This window comes from Cygnus olor, chromosome 12 (genome assembly GCF_009769625.2).
Source record: "Cygnus olor isolate bCygOlo1 chromosome 12, bCygOlo1.pri.v2, whole genome shotgun sequence".
Lineage (NCBI taxonomy): Eukaryota > Metazoa > Chordata > Aves > Anseriformes > Anatidae > Cygnus > Cygnus olor.
This window is the reverse complement of record NC_049180.1, coordinates 10,655,147-10,678,968: the sequence shown is the minus strand read 5'-3', so window position 1 is coordinate 10,678,968 and position 23,822 is coordinate 10,655,147. Positions and strand designations below refer to the sequence as shown.

At 38.6% G+C, this 23,822-nt stretch overlaps 1 protein-coding gene across 3 annotated transcripts in view; it reads right to left on the bottom strand.

Moving 5' to 3' along the window:
• Positions 1–23,822, bottom strand: part of PEPD (peptidase D) — a 137,353-nt gene that overhangs the window by 78,757 nt on the left and 34,774 nt on the right. For all 3 annotated transcript variants that reach the window (XM_040570807.1, XM_040570809.1, XM_040570808.1), the window contains exons 8-9: positions 18,106–18,181; positions 16,621–16,667 (exon numbers count right to left, since the gene is read on the bottom strand). In XM_040570807.1, the coding sequence (XP_040426741.1) occupies positions 16,621–16,667; positions 18,106–18,181 (123 nt within the window). The remainder of the gene's footprint in view (positions 1–16,620; positions 16,668–18,105; positions 18,182–23,822) is intronic.

Here is a 23,822-nt window from a genome sequence, read left to right as displayed (position 1 = left end):
GCTGGCTTCTACTTCACTGCTGCAGCAGCATGCATTTAGCAGCCATGGCCTGCCTTCTCCTAGTTACTGACATGCAGTTTAAAACAACAAGAGCAACCTTAATAATGTCACTTTTGGTACTTCTTTTTCCTATCTTTAAACAAACTATCAGGAATCAACATTGTTGTGTTTCACATAACAAATTGAAACTTCACAGGGAGCAATTCAGCCTGATTATCTAAACCTTGTGGGGAGCATTAAAAATAATTGAGGCATCAGGAAATCAAGGTGCTTTTCAATGCAACTAGTAATCCCTGGAAAATTGTGAATATCAGATATTCTACATTCTTACAATGCTATTTTACCCCATAATCCTAAAATTTATTACAGAATATACTCCTCATCCACTACCCAGTGAGACAGGTAAATCCCATAATACTGGGAGGAGTACAGAGGTGCAAAGCAGAGCATCTTCAAGGGATTTTTGTTCATTTTAGAGGGTAGTGGAAGAAACATGGACTTTTACCAGGAAAACAAGCCTCCTCCCTCCTCTTAGATGACAATGTTCAGCTGAGAAGGACCAAGGTGCTGGTTAGACACTGCTCTAAGTCAAAAAAATTCACCCTAACAGAGAGGAAAAACCAACATAACTCCTAGAGTGAGCAGGCAGAGTTGAACTTTAATAACTGATCATAAAAGGCAAAACAAAGTGGGATTTTCCTTCTCACCTCTGCAGATACAGATGTTTAAGATTTTTCTTAATTTTCTGCCAGCTTGCGTGTAGATCAGGAGATAAATAAGAAACAGTGGATCTTCTTGAGAAAATTTTGGCAAAGTTCTGGTGTTCTCTTCTCAAAACTGCAACTATACGACTAGGACTGCAAGGACCTTCAGAAGCCACTAATAACCCCACAGGACACTGCCCGCTCCAGCAGCCTTTTAATAGAGACTGATTTCATACCTGTAATTGTAGGTCCTGAGGCTGCTAAATCCCCTAAGACACTGTGCTCCAGTAAAGCAAAAAGTGTGTGCGTGTACATGCATGTGTGCATATGTATATACAAACTCCATAAACTGAAATACAAATAATATTTTAAATATACATCAAACCTGACTAGAGTATTCAAACTTCATTCTTCTTTCATCCACACAGCCTGTCTGATTCAATCACACCTTTCAGACTTTGCATGATCTGTATTTGCAATAACTTCACCAATGATAAAAATGCATTTTGGAGGCTAACTAGTGGCTTTTTAAAAATAACAGTATTTCTTTAAAAAATAACAGTAAATGTATTTTGAAATAACATTATCTGTTAAATTTTCCCTGCAATAGCATATATTTAAAACGAAATATATAACAAAATATATTCAGTCCAGCATCCAATATGATTTAACATTTTTAGAGCAAATGTCTTGCAAGATAATAATTTGAAGTTTTTGTTCAAGAAAACTTCATTCCTTTCAAAATAATTCTTTGGACAGTCACATCAGACCATTCTTTCACAGCATGAGTGTGTCAAGGCCAACATTTTTTGCTAAGTCTTTTGCATAAGATCAATTCTGTATTGAAAAAAATACATTTTTTCCCTCAGTTCTTAACAGCTTTCTTTTTATGTTATTACATATAAATATTCCTCAGCATAGATTGAACGCTTACATTGTTAAAAAAAAACAAACAACAAAAAACAAACAAACAAACAAAAAAACAACCTTAAACCAGCATTACCATGCAGGGTTTCTAAGTATATTGTGGAGAGGCACACTTCTAGGGAGTTTAAACAGATGCTTTGTTATAACAATACAAATCAGCAAGACCAGTGGCTTTAAAAAAAGTATTCTTATTAGCAGTATACTGTAGGAATATTACTTTCATCAAAACCATGCGCCAACTCACCCTACAAGTAAATTTCAACCTCATAAAATTGTCAAAATTGTATCCCTTAGGAACAACAAAAAAGTTTGATTCGCATGCAGTTTCTGTATTGTAAAATATTTCATATTTTATTTCTCCTATGTAAAGTGTAATAGGCTACGTAATTTGATTTACACTTTGGGGATCTGATACATCTATTAACTATGTAAAAGAGTGCACCAAATATTTCACAGTTTATGCTCCAAGTTTCAAGTATTCTTGATGGTAAAATAACAAACGGGTGCAGGCAAGTAAGCACTGAAAACAAACACAACAACAAAGAATTGTCTGCTGACAATTGCCTGCCTAAATCATAAGAGAGCAAAGCAGGAACCACGCTGTGGAAACATTAATAGCTGACAGACCGAAAAAAAATAGACAGCTTCCTAATGAAGCAGTAGCTTTCTAGTATTGGGAGCGGGGAAACAGATTCATTCATGCCTATACTATCTTCTATATTAAAATTAATATTGCTATGTATATTGAAAAACAAAACGGAGAAATGCTGTGTTTTTTTTTTTTAACAAATCATAATTAATTTGAAATATGAAAAGCAAATAACACTAGCTAGGTTGTTACTATGAATGAAAACCTTATCTGAGTTTGCAAGTTACTAGTTTTGGAAATGAACATCATACACGCAGTTAGTAGCCACATTTTAAAAAATCCCCCACAAATCCTATTCAAAAGTCACATCTGTTTCTTATCAGAAGTCTGTCACATGCACTAAAAGCCCTGAAATTATGTGCATGTTAATACAGCAACAATGCCATTGACAGCACTCTGTACACACTACAGGAATGAAACCCATACTTTTGACCAAATCTCTCAATTTTTCAGATCATTAAAATACAAGTTCTCTGGATTTTAGTAGTAAACAAACTGTTTTGAATAGTGGAAAAAACTGCCATAAAGCACATTTAAACTTTAAGATTGAAAAAATCCACTCTTCATTACGTTCAAGTTGTTACTAATGCACAAAAAAAGCCTGCGCATGTGAATAGCAAATCTCCAGATCCCCAAACAATAGTATTGCCCCACTAGCTATAAAAATGACAAACTACATCCACAGTCACAGTACACCCAAACTCTGTAACAGATTAGATTTAAAAGTGAGCAATGCCCAGAGGTAGCTATTAGTCTTTCAACTCAAGTGTCAACTTCACACAAATTAATGACCAAGCAGTCTCAACCAAATACTGTCTTGACAATTATAAACTGCATTCCCAAATCCAAATTCCAGTGCAATACTCCTAAGTTTTCTGAACTGTATTGATTTACTTGGGGAAAAAAAAATGCTCTTGCATGTGATTCTGAAAATGTTCTGCAAGCTATCACATCCACTTCACCGGCCAATTCTTTAATGAAAGACACATAGTGGAGATGAAAGAAAAGGAGATCAGAGCAGGAATTTGATGTACAAGAGCTGAAAGTAACATCACAGATGCAACCCTTGTCAAATTCTTCCAACTACACCAGTCTACACATAATCTATAGTTAAGATGAAACTGAATTTTCTCCAAGAACCAGCATGATGTGAACCATATCTCAGCTTGAATCTACAAAGGAATTGGCCAATAGTTTAGATTTTGCACACTATCACTCATTTTCAGCACACATACTTGGAATTAGAGAAGACAAGTAAGCAGACTAACAACTAATTGTACGGCCCTTCCCTTTCCCTTGGAGGTTTATTTTTTTCTCTTCAAAGCTTTATAGATTGATAGCAAAGCCATGCTGTAAATCAAAAGAAAGACACTACTCATTACCTACTTAGAATTTCCTGGGCCCTTACCGTGAAGCTATTTCTCTGCTGTTTGATCTCTAAGCCACTGGCAAGGTCTACAAGCACACCACCTATCCTGGCAGCTGATACTTATTCTTTCCCAGATCCCTTTTCAGCAGCTAGATGAATTTCCACTTCTTCCAGTTCTACAGAGAACCGCCAAGATAAATGATCCATGGACACAAAATCAAGAAGGAAAAAAAAAAAAAGGTAAGAAAGAAAACAAGATATGTAAAACCAGCTAAGAGTAACTCGCACAAGAAAATGGAGTGCAAGGTCTGCTGGTGTAGACTAATATGCACAGTTGTGATTGGCCTCTGTGCCATCTAAAACAATAAGTAATGGTTTTGTTTGTTTGTTTGAGGAAATAAAGATTTTAAACTCATGTTACCACTTTATCTCCAAGCAAGGAAAAACACATACAAAGACACATCCTTCCTGCTCATCCCTATCACTTTTGCATTTCTTCATGTTATGAAAGATGGTATGGAAAGTTTTCTGTTTTTCTTTTTTTAGTCTCTGAAATACCACTGAGTGAAGTTCCACCCTTTTCTTTCCAGTTTTGCCGGCAGGCACTGCTCAAGCAAGCCACTTCTCTTTCTCAGTCCTTCAGCAGGCACCAGTACTCAGCCTTTCACCTAGGTTCTTTCTAGAGAAAAGCCAATACTTTAAAAGCCAAGTTTTCATTGCTGCCAGGTAGGAGAGACCTTGTGCAGAGAGCGCATATAGCTACAAACAGCAGGTCCATGTCAGTGCCCAAGCCTGCTGCTGCACAAGCTCTAGCATTCCCCAGATTAAGACTTTGCTGTTGAGAACAGCATCTTCTCAGCTGCAGTCTTTGATACAGCCTTGCTGCATCGAAGGGAAAAGAAAAAAAAAAAAAAGAAAAAGAAAAAAGAAGCAGCTATCAGTGTGGCTTAACTGCAGAGCTGATGAAGCCCCTATCAAAACAATTAACATTTTTGGTCATAGACACCTGAATCCCTGTGCTCCAAATAGAACGGGAAGAATAAAAACCATTATGACTTCATTATATATACCGTAGCATAAGGCAGATTAAGAACAAATTCAATGATGGAGCAGGAAAACGCCTCCGAATCATCTCCTCTGCCTGCAGAAGACGTAGCCCATATCCTGAAGGAATGAACACACAGGCTAGCGACAAGTTACAGAGTTAACCTCTCTGTTCTGGTATTAATCAAGTCAGCTTTTTGTTTGTGGTATTATCAGAAATCTCACTGAACATCTGGATCCAAGTCTCTTTTCAATTTTTGACAGGTTAGAGACTATGGAACCAAACCTGAGTATGTCAGCAGACCACCTGCACACAAAAAGCAAAAAGGGGATATTCCAGGGCTACCTTTGGAGGCCGATCAGAACCTTAAGCTGGGGCAGAAAGCAGTTCATCACATCCCCTTAAGTAAGTCAGTGACCATTAACGTTTCTGAACAAAACACCTCAACTTCCTATTCATTTCCAAGTATAAATTAGGGTGACCCTTCCTGTCCTAGGGCTGGAATGTTTGGGACCAGTTTTTCTCTTACACCTCACTGCCGTAATTATGGTGAGTGAAAGATCCTTCTGCTCACTTCAAACTTGAAGTTCAGGTAGGTTCTGTAACATCCCTCTGAGCATCTCACAACTATTTTCACTTTGCAAAAGCCGTTGAACACATGATGCAAATTCTATACGTTTCACCACAGCTTTAGCACAGTTAATGACCAAACCATGCCCAGCACTGAAGATAACATAAGAAAACAGGGACAGGGGCAGGAAAGGTACTGGGTTTGGATCTGCTATTTTAAGTAATAGAAATGTATTATCTTAATCTGCGTTAGGAGTAACGCACATATTTTGACTGATTAAATAAACACACAAAAGAAAGCCAAAATTAAGCAAGTAAAATGCACACACTGCATCTCTTCAAAAGGAAGCAGATTCTGCTGAAGACAAGCATTGTCTCCTGGGATTTTACCCTTGATTCTACCCATTGCCTTCCACAGACCAATGGCTGCAAGATGAACACATTCCTCTTGTTAAACAAAACACTTCACTCATCCATACTGAATATCAGATGCTAACCCATGTTCCTAAGCAACCCCATGCTCACTCCACATTCTCCCCCCTCTGCCACCAGTAGCAAGAGGTTTTAACCATCACTTCGCACTGCACCCAACATGCAAGAATCCCATCACGGGAGTCTCAGGCGCAGCGCTGCATTAAGCAGCATCAGGCAGCTTCAGCCCGTTTTGTCTTCACTAAGACATGCAGAGTATAACTCAAAGATAGCACTGTTACTTTTGAGTTGTTTATAAAGACAATTTAAAAAAAAAAAATCCTGGCCTAGACATAAATTGCTTGCAAATACAAGCAAAAAATTTATATTCTTGCCAGCAGGTATGGAAACATTCCTTTAGAGGTACTGGGGGTTAAACTTTTTTCTGACATTTATAATATTCAGTGCTGGAAAAAAATCTCTGCAAAGAATAATTGCTCCCACAGGGACCAATCCACGGGTCACAGTTTTTTGCACTTGACGGCAACAGAGGCTTGAATGAGATTTTCTATAAAACCTAGACTTAAGCTTGCAGCATAATCACAATGTTTGCCCTAGCTCTAGAAGCTGAACTGAAGTACCACTTCTACAGCGTAATTATTTCACATATGTTTCAAAAACCCATGGGGAAATTTTATTATTCAGAAGAATAAATAGGGTAAAAATAAATGGTTTTTAATTTTAGCCAATTTTTACACTCCTTATGAATTTTCATTTTTCTTATGCAAGTTTAAGTCCATGGGAGAGAGGATTTGCCTTGAAGAAATAATTAAACTTTCATCTTCAATTATGCTTCTTAGCAAATACACAGCCACCCACATAGCACATAACACACAAGTGCTATTCAGTGGCAGAGAATGCCAACGTAATCACCAATGCTTCACAATCTTCCTTTCAAATTGAATATTTGAAGTTTGAGTTTCTGTTCAACAATACAGTGTAAGCAGAAGCATGGCAAGGGCTGAGATTAGAAGTAGGTTGGGGTCCCAATATAGAGCTTTATTTGCCCTCAATACTTTTTTGAATACTCAAGCTATTCTTAGAGAATAATGCAGTAATTTGTCACATGGGATATGTAAACCTACTGCCTTGAGGATACTAGAAGATTATAACACTCAATTTGTGATGACAATGTCTGAAGCAGATTTAGGAAGCTGCAGAAGTCAGAATTTTTCTGGGGATGCAATCTGAAGAAGCAGGACTCCATTCACTTGGTGAAGATGCAGGCACATTTTGCGACTGCTAAGCCTACCTATGACTGACACCTTCCCTAATGACTGAGCACATTTTGACCCTTCTTTAACAGAGAGAGACACAAACAACTACACATGTGCTCTGTAAGCCAGTCACCAAACCTGCCTGTTCCCAAGCCCATTCACGAACAAGACGCAACCTATTCGCAGCATCACGCTGATCTGTTCACTGGCCTCAACAACACTCAAACACCAGCTCTGCAAACGCTGCTCCTTCTTCCCTGAGCTCAGGCTTTTCTGCCAGCACCTGAGCTGGCTGAAGGGAAGAGAAGGGCAGAAAGACCAAACACCAACAGCAGAAAGCAGAGGTTAACGGCAGACTGATGGGCTGAAATATAAGAACTGATTAACTTTCAATATATATCCTGAAGTGCACTAAGGTCCCAGAGAGCAGCAGTTTAGCAGTGTTCCTAAAGCTGCCAAATCTAGTTCCAAGGTCATAAAATCACTACACTGATCCCAGTACAAGAACCAACATGAAAATTAAGCACAAAGTGAAAAGTACCGGAAAATACCAGAAAGTTACAAGACCCATGCAGGAACTCTTCCAAGTAAGAGACCTCCCTGCCCAAGCAGCACCAAATAACCAAGCTAATCCACATTCTTAGATTCCAGTAATTCCTGACCAAATAAATCCTGGATGCCCTACGAAGGTCTCACATACAGCAGCCTCTTTGACCTGCAAAAGAGGATGAACCAGTGCTGGTCAGGTCTCTCACTTAAATGTCTCCTGCCATGTAATGCTATCTGCCTTCTCACAAAAACGGAATTTCTTATCAAAACCAGGTGACTCCTCTCTCACCTACCAGAAGCTCACTCCAAGGCTCAGGAAATCTCAGGCCTGAACCGCACACACACAGACTTCAACCATCCTCCCCAGCACTGCAACACATGAACACTCAAACCACTGGGCTCACGTTGTTTCGAAGAGGAATCTCTTACTTGCAGAAATTTGATTTGTCACATTAAAGAACACAAACATCTCAGAAATCCAACCAAACTCGTGATGGACGAGAAATATTCTAAGAGGATTGCACCAAGTGAGAATTGATGACAACTGTACCTCACACTAAAGGATTAACTTAAATGATAACAGAGACTTCAAATAAACCACATCTCATTGGTTCTTTTAAACACACAGATTTCCCTAGATGAACCAGAAGACAGACTGTTTTCAGCAAAGCTTTTCATATCCCTCACTTCCCAAAACTGCCTAGAGGCTCAATTTCATGTACTCAGGAAAAGCTGGTGAAAGCAAAATCTAACCAACCCAGAAATAATGTTGCATTTTGAGGAGTTCTCAGCCTGGGTATATTCCTTTTAGCAGAAAACTAGCCTCTACTTAGCCGCTACTGTCTAATATGAATCAGGTTCCACCCCAGTCCTGGAGCCCACTTTCCATCGCTTCTGCCTGGCAATTCAACTCTGTTGTGTCCTGTACAACTCAAGTTCAGTTACACGGGCTGTCGTCAGCTCTTGCCTGGGCAGCAGAAATGCAGCACACCTGGACACAAAGTTCAGCACTAAGCAAACTCCAGTACTGCTGCATCTCTCACTATGGGCAACCACCAGCAGCTTTGTCTGTCCTGCCTTCACTGACTTCCCATACATGTATTTTTCAATTCCTGTTAGGGATCTCAGACCTTAATAAGCACTGGGTGACCTAAGCCTACCATCTTTGAACAGCTCTCAAAGCCCTATGACAAAGGCCTAGGTCAAAGAAATTACAACAGTTGAGAGCAAGAAAACATTCAAGCTCAGATGCATGGAGAACCAAACAAAAAATGACTTTCATGTATAATATAGCAATTATAACCTTGATCTTCTTTTTCAATGCTGTTCATAATAGCTACACTAAAAAACCATCACCTGCCAAAACAGGACACAGATCTGTTCAATTCTTCCTCTACAGAGTTGTGGGGGGACCCACAAGCAAATAACAACAACAACAACAAAAAAACCCCACCACACTGTGATGGATGCAAGCAATGCTGCTTACCATGCTAGAATGCGGCAATTGCACACTCCGGTGATGAGGATGCTCTAGGAAACTATTTGGAGAAGAATTTATGTGGGGATATGCTGGTAGCAAGGAACAGAATTTTCTTTTTCTTTTGATCTGTCTAAAATGCTTTTGATTCTGAGAAGGTCAGTGTGCAACATCCTGTTATTAATGGGCACTCGTGGTATTTTACACATTCCCTTCGAGTTGTAGTGCTTCCAGTCTCAGAGCACAATTACACGATAGTACTGGTTATCAAAAGATGAGGGCAAACAAACACAAAATTCTGATCTCTCCGCTTCCACAGCGATTAGCAAAAATTATTGAATTAAAGTTCACGGTGCAGATAAAGCCTCACATATGGTAGAAGCTTTACTTTCGACTTGTCTGAACAAGCATGAACAAAATCCACAGCAAATAATAATCAGTTCAGCCTGCTGTCTTCTACAAAGACTTCCATGTCACATATCTGCGATCTGAGCTTGTCATTAGTAATGCTAATTAGTTCACTATCTCAATGCCATGCTAGACTCAGTAAAAACTGAAACCATTGTTAATTTGAAAAGAAAATGCGTTCTTTCCCTAATATAAATAAGGGTAACAGTCCTTCTACAGAACACCCACAGAAATTAATATTGCTTGTAATTTTCAATCAGACTGAAAATGTAAATAAAAATTATGACTATTTTTTGATTTCCAAAAAGATATTAAAAAGATTACTTGTGAGTTATCACAGCACAAACGATATTAACAACCTTGTAAGGACATACAATGATAGAGCATTTAAAATTGGGTTATATCTTGCTATGCAAGCAAACTTAGTTCTGTATGGATGCACGTTGCATACAACCTTCTACTGCTCCCTTTCTGAAGGGAGGGAGCCAATTTTCAATACCAGCATGGTAATTGTTCTTTGCCATCTGCAGGCTGATAGAAGGTTTATTTTAAAGTTCTCACATGGTCCAATTCCACAATTTTTTCTTAGAAGATAAGACGCAATTACATGGAACTTCAGTCACAAGTCACAGAAGAGACCTGTGCAATTAAACAGCTCTCCTCCACAAAGAGCTAATTAAAGTGATGTCCAGGAGGTGAACCAAGCTGTCCTCTACTGAAAGAGTGAACGTATGAGCTTTCCACGAGACCTCCTGCAAAGGGAAACCACTGAGAGGCTATTGTGAACATACTGCAACTGCTGCGCTTCCTGCCAGCAGTGCACAATTCCTCCAGCACCCCACAGCCCAGCACTTCAGGCAAACCCAGCCTTGGAGGTGCCACTGCCTCCCCTCTTCCCTCCCCGGGGGGTTTCTGCCCCCTGCATATTCCCATCAGCTGGGGAGAGGAGGAGGACAGGACATCTGGAAATGGCCATGCGCTTGCCAGGGCTGGGGCAGCTGGACCCTTTCAAGGTGGATTTACCACAAAGACAAACCTCTCCGAAAGCAGCTGAGGTACTGACAGAAGGTTTCCATGCTCAGCAGGTAATCCTCACCAGCTGAGTCAAGTGCAGTGTGTGTGCACATGCATTTGTGCCTCTGTGTCACAGAAGAGAAGCAATGCTCAGGATTTTAAACCAATTTTTAAATTCAGATGTAGTTTAAGATTATTTACAACCTTAATTCAGATGGATTAGGAATTTGGCTGGGTCTGCCTAATTTAAAACATGAACAGACCAGCTGTACCTGCCGATATGTCCCAGCTCATCCTGCTGAGTTCAGCCAAGGTTCGAGGTTGGTCTGGGTCAGAACCAAACCTTTGTTTAATGCTTTACAAAATGTTCATATCCCTTTTCTTACACATTTCACTGCCTGCAAAGTCAAGACCTGAAAACATAACAAGCAGCAAGCAGAACAACTGAAAAATCTGTGAATTTAAACTGAAGTAAGAAAAGTGTCTGGAGCTGAATTTCCAGTGCAACTGCAATATGGGAACTAAAACCCAGGATACTGCAGCTGAGCTAAGCTTGTCTACAGAGCCAGTTAGCAAATCCATGCTATGTGCTCCTGCAGAGGAAAGGGAGGCAGGAGAGGAAAGACTGTAGGAAAGCGTCTCTCTGAATCCAGCTGGTCTTCCCAGGCAGGTATTATACCTGACTCCTGTCTGGGCACTGGGCTCCTGAAATGCAATGGCTAACTCACCTAGGCCAGTAGTAGCTACCTGACACATGCTGTCAGAGCTCCACTAAGCTGTAGACACTTGCGTTTCCTGTGTGCTTCGTGGCTCTGACAGTAAAGCAAGTAATTCCCCCAGACAAGTATGTATTTTTTAAAGGTACTTTAAGCAATAGCTATATACATCCAGAAAAAAAAAACACATTCTCTGTATCAAAAAAAATAGTTTTGGTTCCCTTACCATTCAAAACAACCTAAAATATAGATTCTAAAATATCAATCTATAATAAAACAAACATCACCTTTAATTGTGAGGCAGCTTTGGGAAACGAGGCAGTCATGCCACTTTCAGGCTCCACAATGCTAACAACTGTTTAAAATTTATTTATTTTTATAGGAAAATAATCATTTTTCAGTAACTAAGCAGATCGGCAGGCTGCTTGAGATTAATACTAGTCTCTTGCTTAATAAAAATAAATCCTCTGCACAAATACCAGTGAGGGCCACAGAACAAGACGACATCATTCCTACGTCAGAAAGCGACTGTGAATAATTCATTTATATATTTTTGCCAGTTGCAGTGGTCATTTTTGTTTACTCTCCACATATACTTATGCAAAGGTTTTACAAAGGCTATGCTTGAGCTGAAATTCTAAATGCAAGAAGTAGATCAAGCATGAAAAAAATTTTTTTAAAGATGATTTTGCTGCAGTAGTCAGTATCTTTCTCAAGGACATTTAAAGAGCAAAATCTATCAGGAGATGGGAAGTGGCAAATCCAGATTAGCTAAAATAATAAGCATTTCACTAAAAGGAAATACACAATGGAAAATGAAATGATTCTGGCTATTTTCCAGCGAAATCACATGTATGTTTTATTCTCAGTTTGTTCCACTGGAGGAGAGCGGAGAGAGATAAATGAAAGATGAGAGCCATAATCCATGAGAGCACTCGCAGACTTCCACAGATAGTGAAATTTAACATTGACAGATATGACAGCAACTCATCTCAGTCTAAGCTCTGCTTTGGAATCAGGGACCTTATTCTTTCTTTAGAAAAAAAGAGTAAGGATAAAGAATTCATATCACTCTCAGCTGGTAGGAGAGGTGAATTGTAAAAATAGTCTGAAAGCATTGTAAACCAAGAAGGAAAAAACACTGTAGTGGTTTTCCACTTCTTGCCATTTTATTCTTTAGATTATCTCTGTTATATCACAGTGGAGTTAAAGTGTACCATTAACCACTGCAAAATCACTGCAATTAGTTGTATAGTTGCATGGACCTAAAAGATCCACTGGGCTACAGGCAGCACAGAGGGGACATGGGTACAACTGGACAAGCTCCTGACTGGGCTGGCATGCTCTGAATCAACTCCAACACCCCCTCTACAACACCACCTGACAACCACAGTATTACACCCAGGAATTTCTCCAGTGGACTGGTGGTAACCAGCCACTGCGAGATCAAATGGAACATTTATTATTGCCCTGCATCACTTGTACCAGCCTTAGCGCTAAGCACTGAAGACAAACCAACAAAATGCAGGCAAACCTTACAGAGGAAAGCAGACACACCAAGACGAATTGGTGAATCCTAGGCAAGTCGATCGTAAAAGCAGGCTTTTGTGGTGCCAGACCAGTGCCTGAGAGCTACAGGATCACACATCCTCTGAGCAGGTATGGTCAGATTCTTCTCTCTTTGCTGCTTTTACTGATGGAATCACCAAAGTAATTCAGGGTTGCTTCTCTGAAGAGAGCCACATAAAGAAATCCCCCCCATATTCTCTCAGCACTGGTAGCTTGCAGTTACACCACCAATCACACAACCTGCCCTTTACACTAGTTCTCATTTGCATTAAGAGCCCACTCTCTAGGATCAGGATCCAAGTTTTTGGATGCCAGGTACTGCAATCACAGTTATCTTCATGGTAACACTAAGATGTTCCTTTGTTCAGCAGCTGCAGAGGGTTCAGAGATCCTTCAATAACCTAGGCAGATCTCGGACAAGGGAAGGAGCGTTTAGGGTGGCTTTGTGCTGCCCAGCATCATCAAGGCAATGAAGAAGGCATTATAATCTAATGAATCCAGGAATGTGCACATACTCCTATCACAGGGCCTTCAGTGCTATTAAGAACAGGGTAACCAACCACAAAAAGGGGTGATGCACAGGCTAGCTAAGCATCCTATACCATATACGTAGCACATTACTCTTCTCTTACTACTGTTGTTGCTCTAATGTACATTTCTGTAACATTTTCCAAGCAAATCAACAATTACATGTAACCATCCCAACCTTAAAATTGTTCTACCTAACAAAAAAGGGAACAAATGAGAAAATGACGGACGATTCAAAACTTGATGAGGTCAATAGTAAGCAGGTGAAAGGCACTACTCTAAAAATTGGCGCACACTGATCTAGAGGAGGTGTCTCCAGCATCATGGAGCACCCTGAAACAGATAATGGTAGGTTTTATCTGTTACTTTCACTGAATATGTGTACATATATACATATACAAAATGTGTTCATAAAAAAATATATACAAATATGTGTACATACATAAGTAGTTTTGCTCATATATACACTAAAACTTAGCTGAAAGCAGATTTTTTTACATAACTCAAGCTAAAGTGATTTATCATTTTGCTGTATTTTTAACAATATATTCACTAAAGAGCAGTTTCATAATTAAAAGCCTTTAATTAAACAGAAAATTAATTAAACATGAGGTAAGCAGAAATTACATCAGAGAAAATCCAGAATCTGACCTACCAAAATGGCTTTATGTGCAATTACATGTGCTGTGAATTACTGTTTGTAGATAATTGGCTTGGCTGTCTCCTTAAAGTCAACTGACCACATATTAAAGTTAAACAACATCAAACAATAAAAAAGTCAGGGCTGATTGGAGTTGTAGTTAAGTAACATTCATTTTTTATATACCTCAGTATTAATTTTTACTGGTTCAAAATCATCTATCAGTGGACCTTAATCATACAGAATACTTTCAACACATTTTTGTAGCTAACTTTCAACCCTCAAAATAAAAGAGATTGTTATCAAGAGATTTCTCCATAATTTCCTACCAATTAGTTCTCAGAAAGCTAGGAATAAAACTAGCTTTACACATTGTTGACTCTTAGATAAAATTCCTAGAGTTTTAAGATGTTTTTGCTATACTGTACAGCAGAAGTAACATGACATTTTTTTGTAGGAAGGCTGCTTGCCCAAGCAAAAAAAGAAAAGGCAACTCTTAGGTTTTAAATGCAGTAATAGACATTTTTAGTTGCTTTTGGGATCTCTGGCACTACTCTTCCTAGCACACCGGATCAGACTAGCTTTCTACTCAAAAACACGTGCTATATTCCAGAATGTCAGAGAATGAAATAAAGCAATATGAAGGGAGATTTATTGGCCACGTTTCAAGAGATATCTATATTCGTTTCAAAATGCCATGATTTCACAGCAGCGGGAACTCCAAGTACACCTGGGAAAGAGGGCTGCACAATTCAGAAAGCTTTCACAAGAGTGGAAGCCCTAGAAACATTGGAAAGTGAAAAGCATCACTAACTTTTAATTGATCTCTTAAAAGACAAGTGTGAATATTTTTGATGAAACTATACAAACTAAAAATTTCAGTTCTCTGCATCCCTAGATTCTAGATGTGCCAAATCTGCTGAATGCAAACTAACAAGCCTGTTGACAAGGAAAAAAAATGAAAAAATATCTACAGTTTCAACAGAAGTTGTCTATTTTGGATGTTACCTATTTTTAGGTCTTTGAAAATTTCCTTCTTAGACTACATAAATGGATTTACCTGTATACAGAACACAGATTTCATAGACTGATTCTGGATTTATTTTTAAACACTGCAGCCACACACTTCTTTGTCAGAAAGGTGTGGGAATTGCAGTTTTGCATTTTTAGGACTCTTCTTCCCTAAGCGATAAGGCAACAGAAACTGGTGCAAAGATGAATTCCGTGCAGCAACAGAAACTTAAATTCTATATTATTGTCTCAAAGGCAGACGCTGCATAGATAGTCTGCCAAGACCTCTTTCATTAGTGAAATAACCTCAAACTCTTCAAGAAGTGTAACCTGTCAAGGCATATGGAAGAACAGAAGGCAATTTTAAGTAGGTTTAATAGACAGTTGCCTGATTTTTATTTTTATTCTATTTTGAAAGGCACAAATAACCTTTTCAAAAGGTTCACATGTATTGAAGAACCTAGACAAAGAAGAATGGAAGTCCTGGAGTGAAAATGCAATATACCCCATAGACTTAGAGAAGAGTATATATATTTGTTGTGTGACATTTAAACCGAACTGCCAGGCTCCTGACATCTAAAAGCATTTGAGAGCAAACTCTTCTCCGTGGAATTTTTTTTAATTACCATTGACTTCCAGAGCCAAAATTTCACTATCAGCATGTATAACATGGGCAGTAAGTAAAATGAACACAAATACAAGGAGCATTAATAAAGCTAATGGGGGAATGTATGCAATGTATTTTTCCCAGTTGCCTGGTAGTATCTATAACTGCAATTTGAAGCAGTCTATCAAGTACGAGCCTACAGAGTCCATTTAAATGTAACATTAGAACATATGGAATACAGAAAAACTACAGGTATTATTTGTTTTATGAGCTAACTTAAAAACCTGGTAACAAACACTGAGGTCACTTTATTCTTCCCCTCACAGGACATCCAATTAGCCAGCTTGCTAACATTTGAAAAATGATTGTCAAGAAACAACAGCAATTGAGATACCACTGTTTTCTAATTCTCCATTACATAATACTTTGAGAATTAAGAATACTGTATGTGAGCTAAAAACAAGTGGACTTGGTGATCAAAACCATGTTTTGTAAGATGATGATCCAATGTAAATATTGATTTAAAAGTGGAAGCAATGTTTTCCCTGTATCTAGACACATCACTTACCGTATCAGTTGCAAGCAGCCAAACCCTCCTATACATGCTTGTACGACATATTTTCTTCAGCACAGAGAAATATCCTGTACTCTTCTTGACTTCTTAACAGCTCTAATAATATCCACCACATTTGTGAGATGAGCTCTTTGTACAGGCAATACCGACTTGTAATTGCAAGCAAAATGTAATTGAATACAGCCTTTTGTAAGGTTCTTAAACACTAATACTGTAGTCTTCTAAGCATAACTAGCATAAGGGCAATGTTTATCCATAAACACCATTTTATTGGATGCCTTCAAACAATAACAACAGCTATTTCCTAAAGCTTCTGTAAATTACTAAAACTCCAGGACGAAAATTATACTATGCTAAACCATGACAAAAACATAATCAACCATCATCAAATACATCTCTAAAACTGATGAGGTGCCACCTCAAAATAATAAAATAACGCTTAGAACAGTCTTCAAACAGAAATGAGCTCTCAGTCTCCACTGAATCAATGCTACTGCTTTGCTTCAGCTACTGCATCAAGCCCTGCTACAAACACAGCTTTTCCTTCTTATCACACTTATTAAAAGACCTCTTACCTCTCCAGCTCATATTCTTTCATACCAGCTTTTACTGCCTTCATTACCTGTAAGATACATATTAACATGGGACATTCTTAACAGGAGGGAATCACATATTTATAAATTTATGACATGACTATTTCCAGAGGAACCTGTATTACAAAAATACTTCATCTGTACCTCATTTAAATTTACATTAGTAAATACATTTTAAAAGTACATTAGAAATCAAACTCATTTTAATCTTTATAAATGCCTACAGTCTCCAGCAATAAAGCAAGTTTAATTGCCAAAGTATATCCTAATGAAGTGCAGCTCATCAAAATACCAAAGCTTAATTCTGAAAGCTCTGGTGAACTTGGCAGCAAGTCCTTTTGTTTTATGCACATGAAACACCAGCAAAACAAAACTGAGCTGGAATATGCTACAAAGGAAGATTTGCTTTTGTACTTTGTAATCTGAATCAATAGAAATCTACTAGAGTCAACACTGTTAACACCTCGTAAGTCTGAATTTTGCTCTCAGATTTACTGAGAACATGCACCAGTGTTATTCCTTTGCCTGGTTCTGTATTATGGAAGTTCTAGGCAGCTACTTTAGGTAAAGAATTATCTCAGATGGGATGAGATTATTCAAGGATTATGAAGGACCACAGAGAATGAATGCAAGTGACTTTATTCAAACTGCAACTTTACAATTTCTCTTTAAAATATTTTCATGCTTCACAGTTCAGAAGTTTGTGGAGCCAGGGCAAAGGCAACTGTTTAACCAGTAACCACATCAGCTGCTTTCCCCTAAGCTCCCTGTGGTCGTTGTGCAGAACTCATGGCATCTCTGTGTCACTATGCAGAGAAGGACGGATACTCAGATCAATGATACCATCAATACCAGTAGAGCAATGACTACTGATAGTGTGCTAGGTCCAACCTGAGCAGCCTTGCTCAGCCTGGCTTTATTTTTGCCGTGCTGTTATGTTGACAGAACAGCATGTTGAAGCACTGTACTGGGGGTGTAGGGGCATGGGAGCACATACAGAGCAGATTGGTCTGAGGAGCACTCTAAGGAAACTTGCACTCTCCTCCACTGTGCATGCAAACACTCCTTCAGTTTATAAGGACTGAGCAAACTGCTGGAGTGAAACTTTTCAGAGCTGCACACACTTACATGGGCCAGAATAAAAATCATCCTGATCTCTTCTTTCTCCTTCACTATACAGGTATTTGTGCATACAGGACAGATAGACTGCAAGCAGGTCACCTTCTGCTGAGGCTCCAGCTCTTAACCAAAATCACACTTCATTTCTCACACATTGCAAATGCACCGGTGAGTTCAAGGACAATGCAAGGTATATTACTGGGCCGTAATAGGAGGGATATTACCCTCTTATTTCTATCCAGCCTTTCCATTATTTTATTACTAAGCAATTCAGGGCTGCTGGGAACATTTTCTGAGTACTACTGTTACACTAAGAGCAAAAATTATTAACAGTAAAGTATCTATTACCTCTTTATGAGCTTCACTGGAGATTTTATTGGTGTAGCGCAGAACTTCCAATTCCATGTCTGTCTTAATCACACGACTTGAAGAAAGTAGAACACATATCAGGTTAGGTTGCAACTTTTCAGCTTAAGAATACAAAATAACCTGAAAATAATATTCATCACCTACAATAAAATTAGATCATGTACAACTGAAGAGCAAAGAGCTATTACAGTATTCATGACAGTGAAGTTTTGTTGGCATTGATTCACCATTAGCAAAACAATCTTACAAAGGAAAGTCATAGCATTCCAACCACCCTGTATTATTTCAATATGAATAAACAAGTGGTCCAATCAACATTTTTTCAACTCATTCTACAATACATTTGGAACAAAAGCAATGGATTTGTCATCACTCAAACACTACTTCAAGAGGAACATTTCTACAAGCATACTTGATTTACTTTTTTAAACACAATTTGAAACTACTTTACATAATGAAATTTCCAGAGCTACAGAATTTCTATTCAGCACAATCCCAACTCCCACCTACTTGCAGTACCTCAAGGGGTAGTGGAGGGAATAAATTCTATGTCTGTTCAGTATTTAAAAAGACCCAAACCATGAAATTCAGAAACCACAGAGGCAGAACCTGCAGCCACAATGCCCGCTCTTTTTCAAATGTTTCCAGAAAACAAAACAGAAAACCCAACACCCTGTTCTTCATGCCTTATGTGATGCTGAACACGCATCTATATACATGAGCCTTGATACTCGGTTCTGAACTCATCTAAAAAAATTAACATTAAACTCTTATCTACTTGCACTGCTTTTACCATCTATTTCAAATAAAAGCAGCTATTTTGTGTGATACCAACAGGACAGCAGAGACAGCTCCATAACTTCTACTGAAAATCGCCTACTCTGCTACTGCTATGCATAGAGATTTAGTATTTCTCACGTCTGTCTCTAAGGCAGCCGTGAAGTACTTACTTGCAGTTTACAAAGAACAGGACTACATCTATTGAATTTGGTGAAAATATTTAAATTGTATTTTCCAATTCCATTCCAGAGCATGGAGCAGCTACAAAGTACCAAAACTGTTATATTCTGAAACTGTCACCAAGACGCCTCTTTTTTATTATAACTTGCTTCTACTTATACTGCTATAGAAAACTGTTTACTATACTTCTGCTGCTGTAGTTTGTTTTAATGAGTCCAGAAACAGATTACTGAGCCATCAGGGCCTCCGATGTGTGATAAGAGCATTTCCCACAGACAGTGATTGCACTGCTATGTGGCACAGCCACTCCCATTCAAAAACAACTTTTCTGGCAAGAGTAAAGATACCTTTTTTTTTTTTAATGTTGATCAATCATAATGTTCTTACAAACAGGAAAACAGCAGAGGGGAATGGATTAGACAATCTATTAGACAACCTTTTTAAACTGGAATATGACATAATAAGATCATTATGCACAATGAGAATGAGAAGTACTACGTTTTAAAATGTGCGCCAAGGTGAAAAAATTACACTGGAACAGTATAAGCTCTTCACCATGGATGAGGAAACAAACTTCTGCTTTTAGCTGAGACAAAGAATAGTAGCTCAAATATATTCATGTTAGAATGAGGTAGCAAAGGCTTACAGATTCTTTTTTTTTTTTAAATCCTGTTCTTTGGAAGACTGCATGTGCTAGCATGGTAATTTAATACTTGTTTGATGTGCCCTTATATTACTTTCACTACACAGTACATATTCCTGCTCTGCAAGTGCTTGAAAAATAGGCTGTTTCATAATTCAGATGTCTCATCTCTTTATTGGGATCTGGTAATAATACAGCTTAGTAACTGCTTAGCTGCAAGTGCAAACAGTATTAGAATCTACTTTACTTGACTTGATCATAAGGCTTCATTCAGGGTCAAGGTATTTATTTGAAACCACAGCTGCTCTGGTATCTTTCTGCATATACAAATTCATATTTAGCCTTAGAGTTCGAATTTGTATGGGATTCATCACCTTCAATTGCCCAAGGTCAAGCACTGAAACATTTACAGAAAACATTAGTCATTCTGAGACCAACAAAAATCACTACCCAACTCTTAGTAGGGGAGACAGAGGGTGTACAATCATGCAGGAAACAACATCAACTTTATCCGCAAGCAGATCCCCTAAGAAGTCACTGGGCTCCTTCCTATGCTGACTCCAAAAGTACTGTCAATGGAGCTCCCACCAGAATATTTGGGTAGCAGAAGGGTATCTCAACACCTCCTGACTGATTGTGATAAAAAGCAGCACTCACCCAAGCCAGGTTTGAAGTGTTGCCAGTTCTACACTTTTTGTTAGCACCGCAGTGTAATTTCATGGGTGATGAACGATCCAAGGTTTCTTTACTTTTTCCCTCCCACTTCCAAGATAAAGCTAGAAAGCCTTACCTCTGAGTACTAACGTGAACTTCGATGTTCTACTAAGAACAGCTTTTAGACCAGTTACACACTGAATACATTCATTAATATTTAGTAGGAACGAATCATTTCCAGGCTCCAGCTAATGCAATTGCAAAAATGTACAAATTCAGCACATAATGCAGTTCTTAAATCAACAGGCAAACCACTCAATGAAAGCAAGACAAAATAGAAGCCAAGTTAACACTCTCAGAATTAACCTACACATTTTTTTTTATTTTTTTTTTAGTAGTGTAAAGACCACTTCTTCCTCACTTTCCTCTTCTACATATACTTTGGGCTTTTATTTGCACTTGCCATATGAGGTCATCTTTCACACACGCCAGTCATCCAACAGAAGAGAAAAGCGTTAGTACAAGCAAGTATCATTCCAGTCCTGAAATGACTTTGGTCATTTTACGGGGCTAGACACCAATTTTCATGCACAATCTATTTCCCACTAATCAAGAGCACACAAAATTCTAGGCATCTATGAGCCTGGAACTTGCGTAACTCAACTGCATTTTTCCTAAACCAGTGCTTTCCTCAAAGATGCCCAAATATCCAGAGCGGGAACTGCGGTTCTTCACTGAGAGGGTTGTCGCGCACTGGAACAGGCTCCCCAGGGACGCAGTCACAGCACCAAGCCTGTCAGAGTTCAAGAAGCACTTGGACTCTGCACTTAGTCACATGGTCTGAATTTTTGGGTAGATTTGTGTGGAGCCATGAGTTGGACTTGATGATCCTTATGGGTCCCTTCCAACTCGGGATATTCTATGATTTGTTTCTCCATGTGCATTCAGCATTCCTGAATATGCCCTTGGAAGTATTGTTGCTGGTTATTGTTGCTAGTTATCAGTTCGGTGTTCATCAGTCATCTTGCTTTGTTGTTTTTTACTACATGCATGCAATGTTAATGGCTGCTTTCCATTGACACACATGGAACACAGCAGTGTAGCATCCTCCCCTTCTTGTCCTTCTGGAAACCTAAGCTTACGAACCACCTAGTAAGCATAGATGCTGTCCAAGCAACAGACTGCACTCCTGCCTTGTCTTCACCCTTTTCCTTTTTTGCTGTAGCTTTCCACATTTCATTTATACAAATTTCTGCCACTGTTGATATATTTATGCTCTTTTCCAAACTTCAGCATAAAAAACTTCCTAACTGAAGTAGTATAAAATCCAACATGTTGGTAATTCATGTGGGCAAAGGAGAAGCATTATTGGTAACATTCTGGAAGACAGCTGCACAAACGCCAAATGCTTGGGACAAGTCAAAAAAGACATTAGAGGTTTGCAACATAAATTAAAAAAAACTTCTGATAACACAAAAAGCTTGTGCTCAGCTTTAAGACATCACAGTTATAGTATACAGACAATGTCACTGTACAGTAAAAAAGTCCATTTCACTAACTGCTGGTGTATTAAATTTCTTTCTCATTAGTAGGAGAAGAATTGGACAAGTTTGGAATTTGTCTTCTCACAGATGCTGTTTTATTTTCAAAACAATGGAATCAATACTTCCGTATATATTCAGCACCAGATTTAAAAGACAACCCTAAAATTTACTATGAAAGTGTTTAAATGTCTAAATTCATACAAAAAAAAAAGTCAAATCACCCTTCTGCTGAACTTAAAAAACTCAGTCTAAAGTGAGATTCTTTTCTGGTTTATCCTGAAGTTGCACAGTAAGTCAGAAAAAAAAAATGAGATCTTGAAAAAGGATGGAGTAAAAAAGGGAGGCAACAGATCCTTAACCACAAACACTTTGCCCCTTGTCAGTATTGAACCATTTTTTCTGCATTTTATTAGAAGACAAGAGAATACTAGAGATGTCTTTTGCAGCTCACAGTTCTTCCTGGCTGGTTCGGAAAGCTCAGCCATTTCACTTCGTTGGCAGTTTTGACATAACGGAGTTTTTCTGACAAGTACCACGTAAAACAGAACAGTCCAGAGCTGCTGAATTTGAAATGTGTGCATCAATGCAAGCATATGATTCAAATGAAGCCATACCCTGCCCTAGATTATAACAAATAACAACCAAAAATCCACCTTCCCAAAATAAAAATGGTCTTAATTCTAAACATGTTATTGTTTTCCAAAGAAAGCTTCTTGGGCATTAACTTGAGATTCCAAGGAAATTTCTAATTTAGGAAGCTTTATATATGCAGCCTGTCATTCACATATTGATTTCACCAGATATTTAAAACCTAACAATGGTCTTTAACATACCCTTAACTTAAAACAAAAGCCCCCAAACTTGATAAAACCTTTTCAAAACACTCTTGAATGCAAATATTAACTTTGGTTTCGCTTAAAATTCCATTTTCTTCAAATCCAAGTGCAGAGAGGGTACATACTGAGTGTTCCAAGTATTTCTCCCCACGTAAGACCACAGCGAGGGCACAATCAGAGTTCTGGACTAGCATTCACCACTCGTAGAAGAGATTCTCTCCATACCAAGACAAACATCTCCAAGTTTTGCCTTTGTATTGCCTTACTGCTATGTCCTTATGGTCACCTTAGGGCACAGACCTCACCTGTGTCCATCCCTGAGCTTCCTGAAGAAGATTTAACCCTCCCTCCTACACCAAACCACAGAGACATTACCATCAGGTGACTTCCTGGTATGGTGAATGGTACCCGAAAAGCTGACTTGGGAACAAACTAGTAGCCATAATCCAAAACCCTTTACAGCTCAAACTCTCTGTCTCCCTGCAGTGTGCTTGTACCTATAGATCAAAGCTTGGGAATCAGACCAGGCCTCTCCATGTTCCCTTTCCTGTCCCTCATCCTTTTCTGCTAACAAGAGTACAAGAAGGCAGGCAAGAAACAGGGCACAAAAAGATGTAGCTCCACTCCTCCAACAGCTTGCCAGGTCACTTGGAGAACGTGGTTATAGTATTATGCAAGAAGGAGGAGCAGTAGTAGCCAGAGTGCACACTTTCCTGTTTGTATTTCAAGATTCTCAGCTTATCTCTCTTAACCAAGGATTTGCTTCCTCATTTCCAGATAAATACACTCTAAACACTTATATACAAATCTAATCATTTACAAAAATCCTCTATGTTGTGTCTTCAGTTAATTCCTAAATGGAAAACTAAAAAGCCCTAGTTATGAAGCAATTCTGAGGACAAAGTCAACAACGCTGACCAAAAGAGGAAAGCTGGTAAAATGCAGTAGAGCTGCAAGCTACTAATACACTTAGTCACACACACTAATTTTTCTATTCAAGATAAGCTGTAGTAAAATTCCCCTAAAATTACCAAGTATAGTTACATGAGTAATAATTCA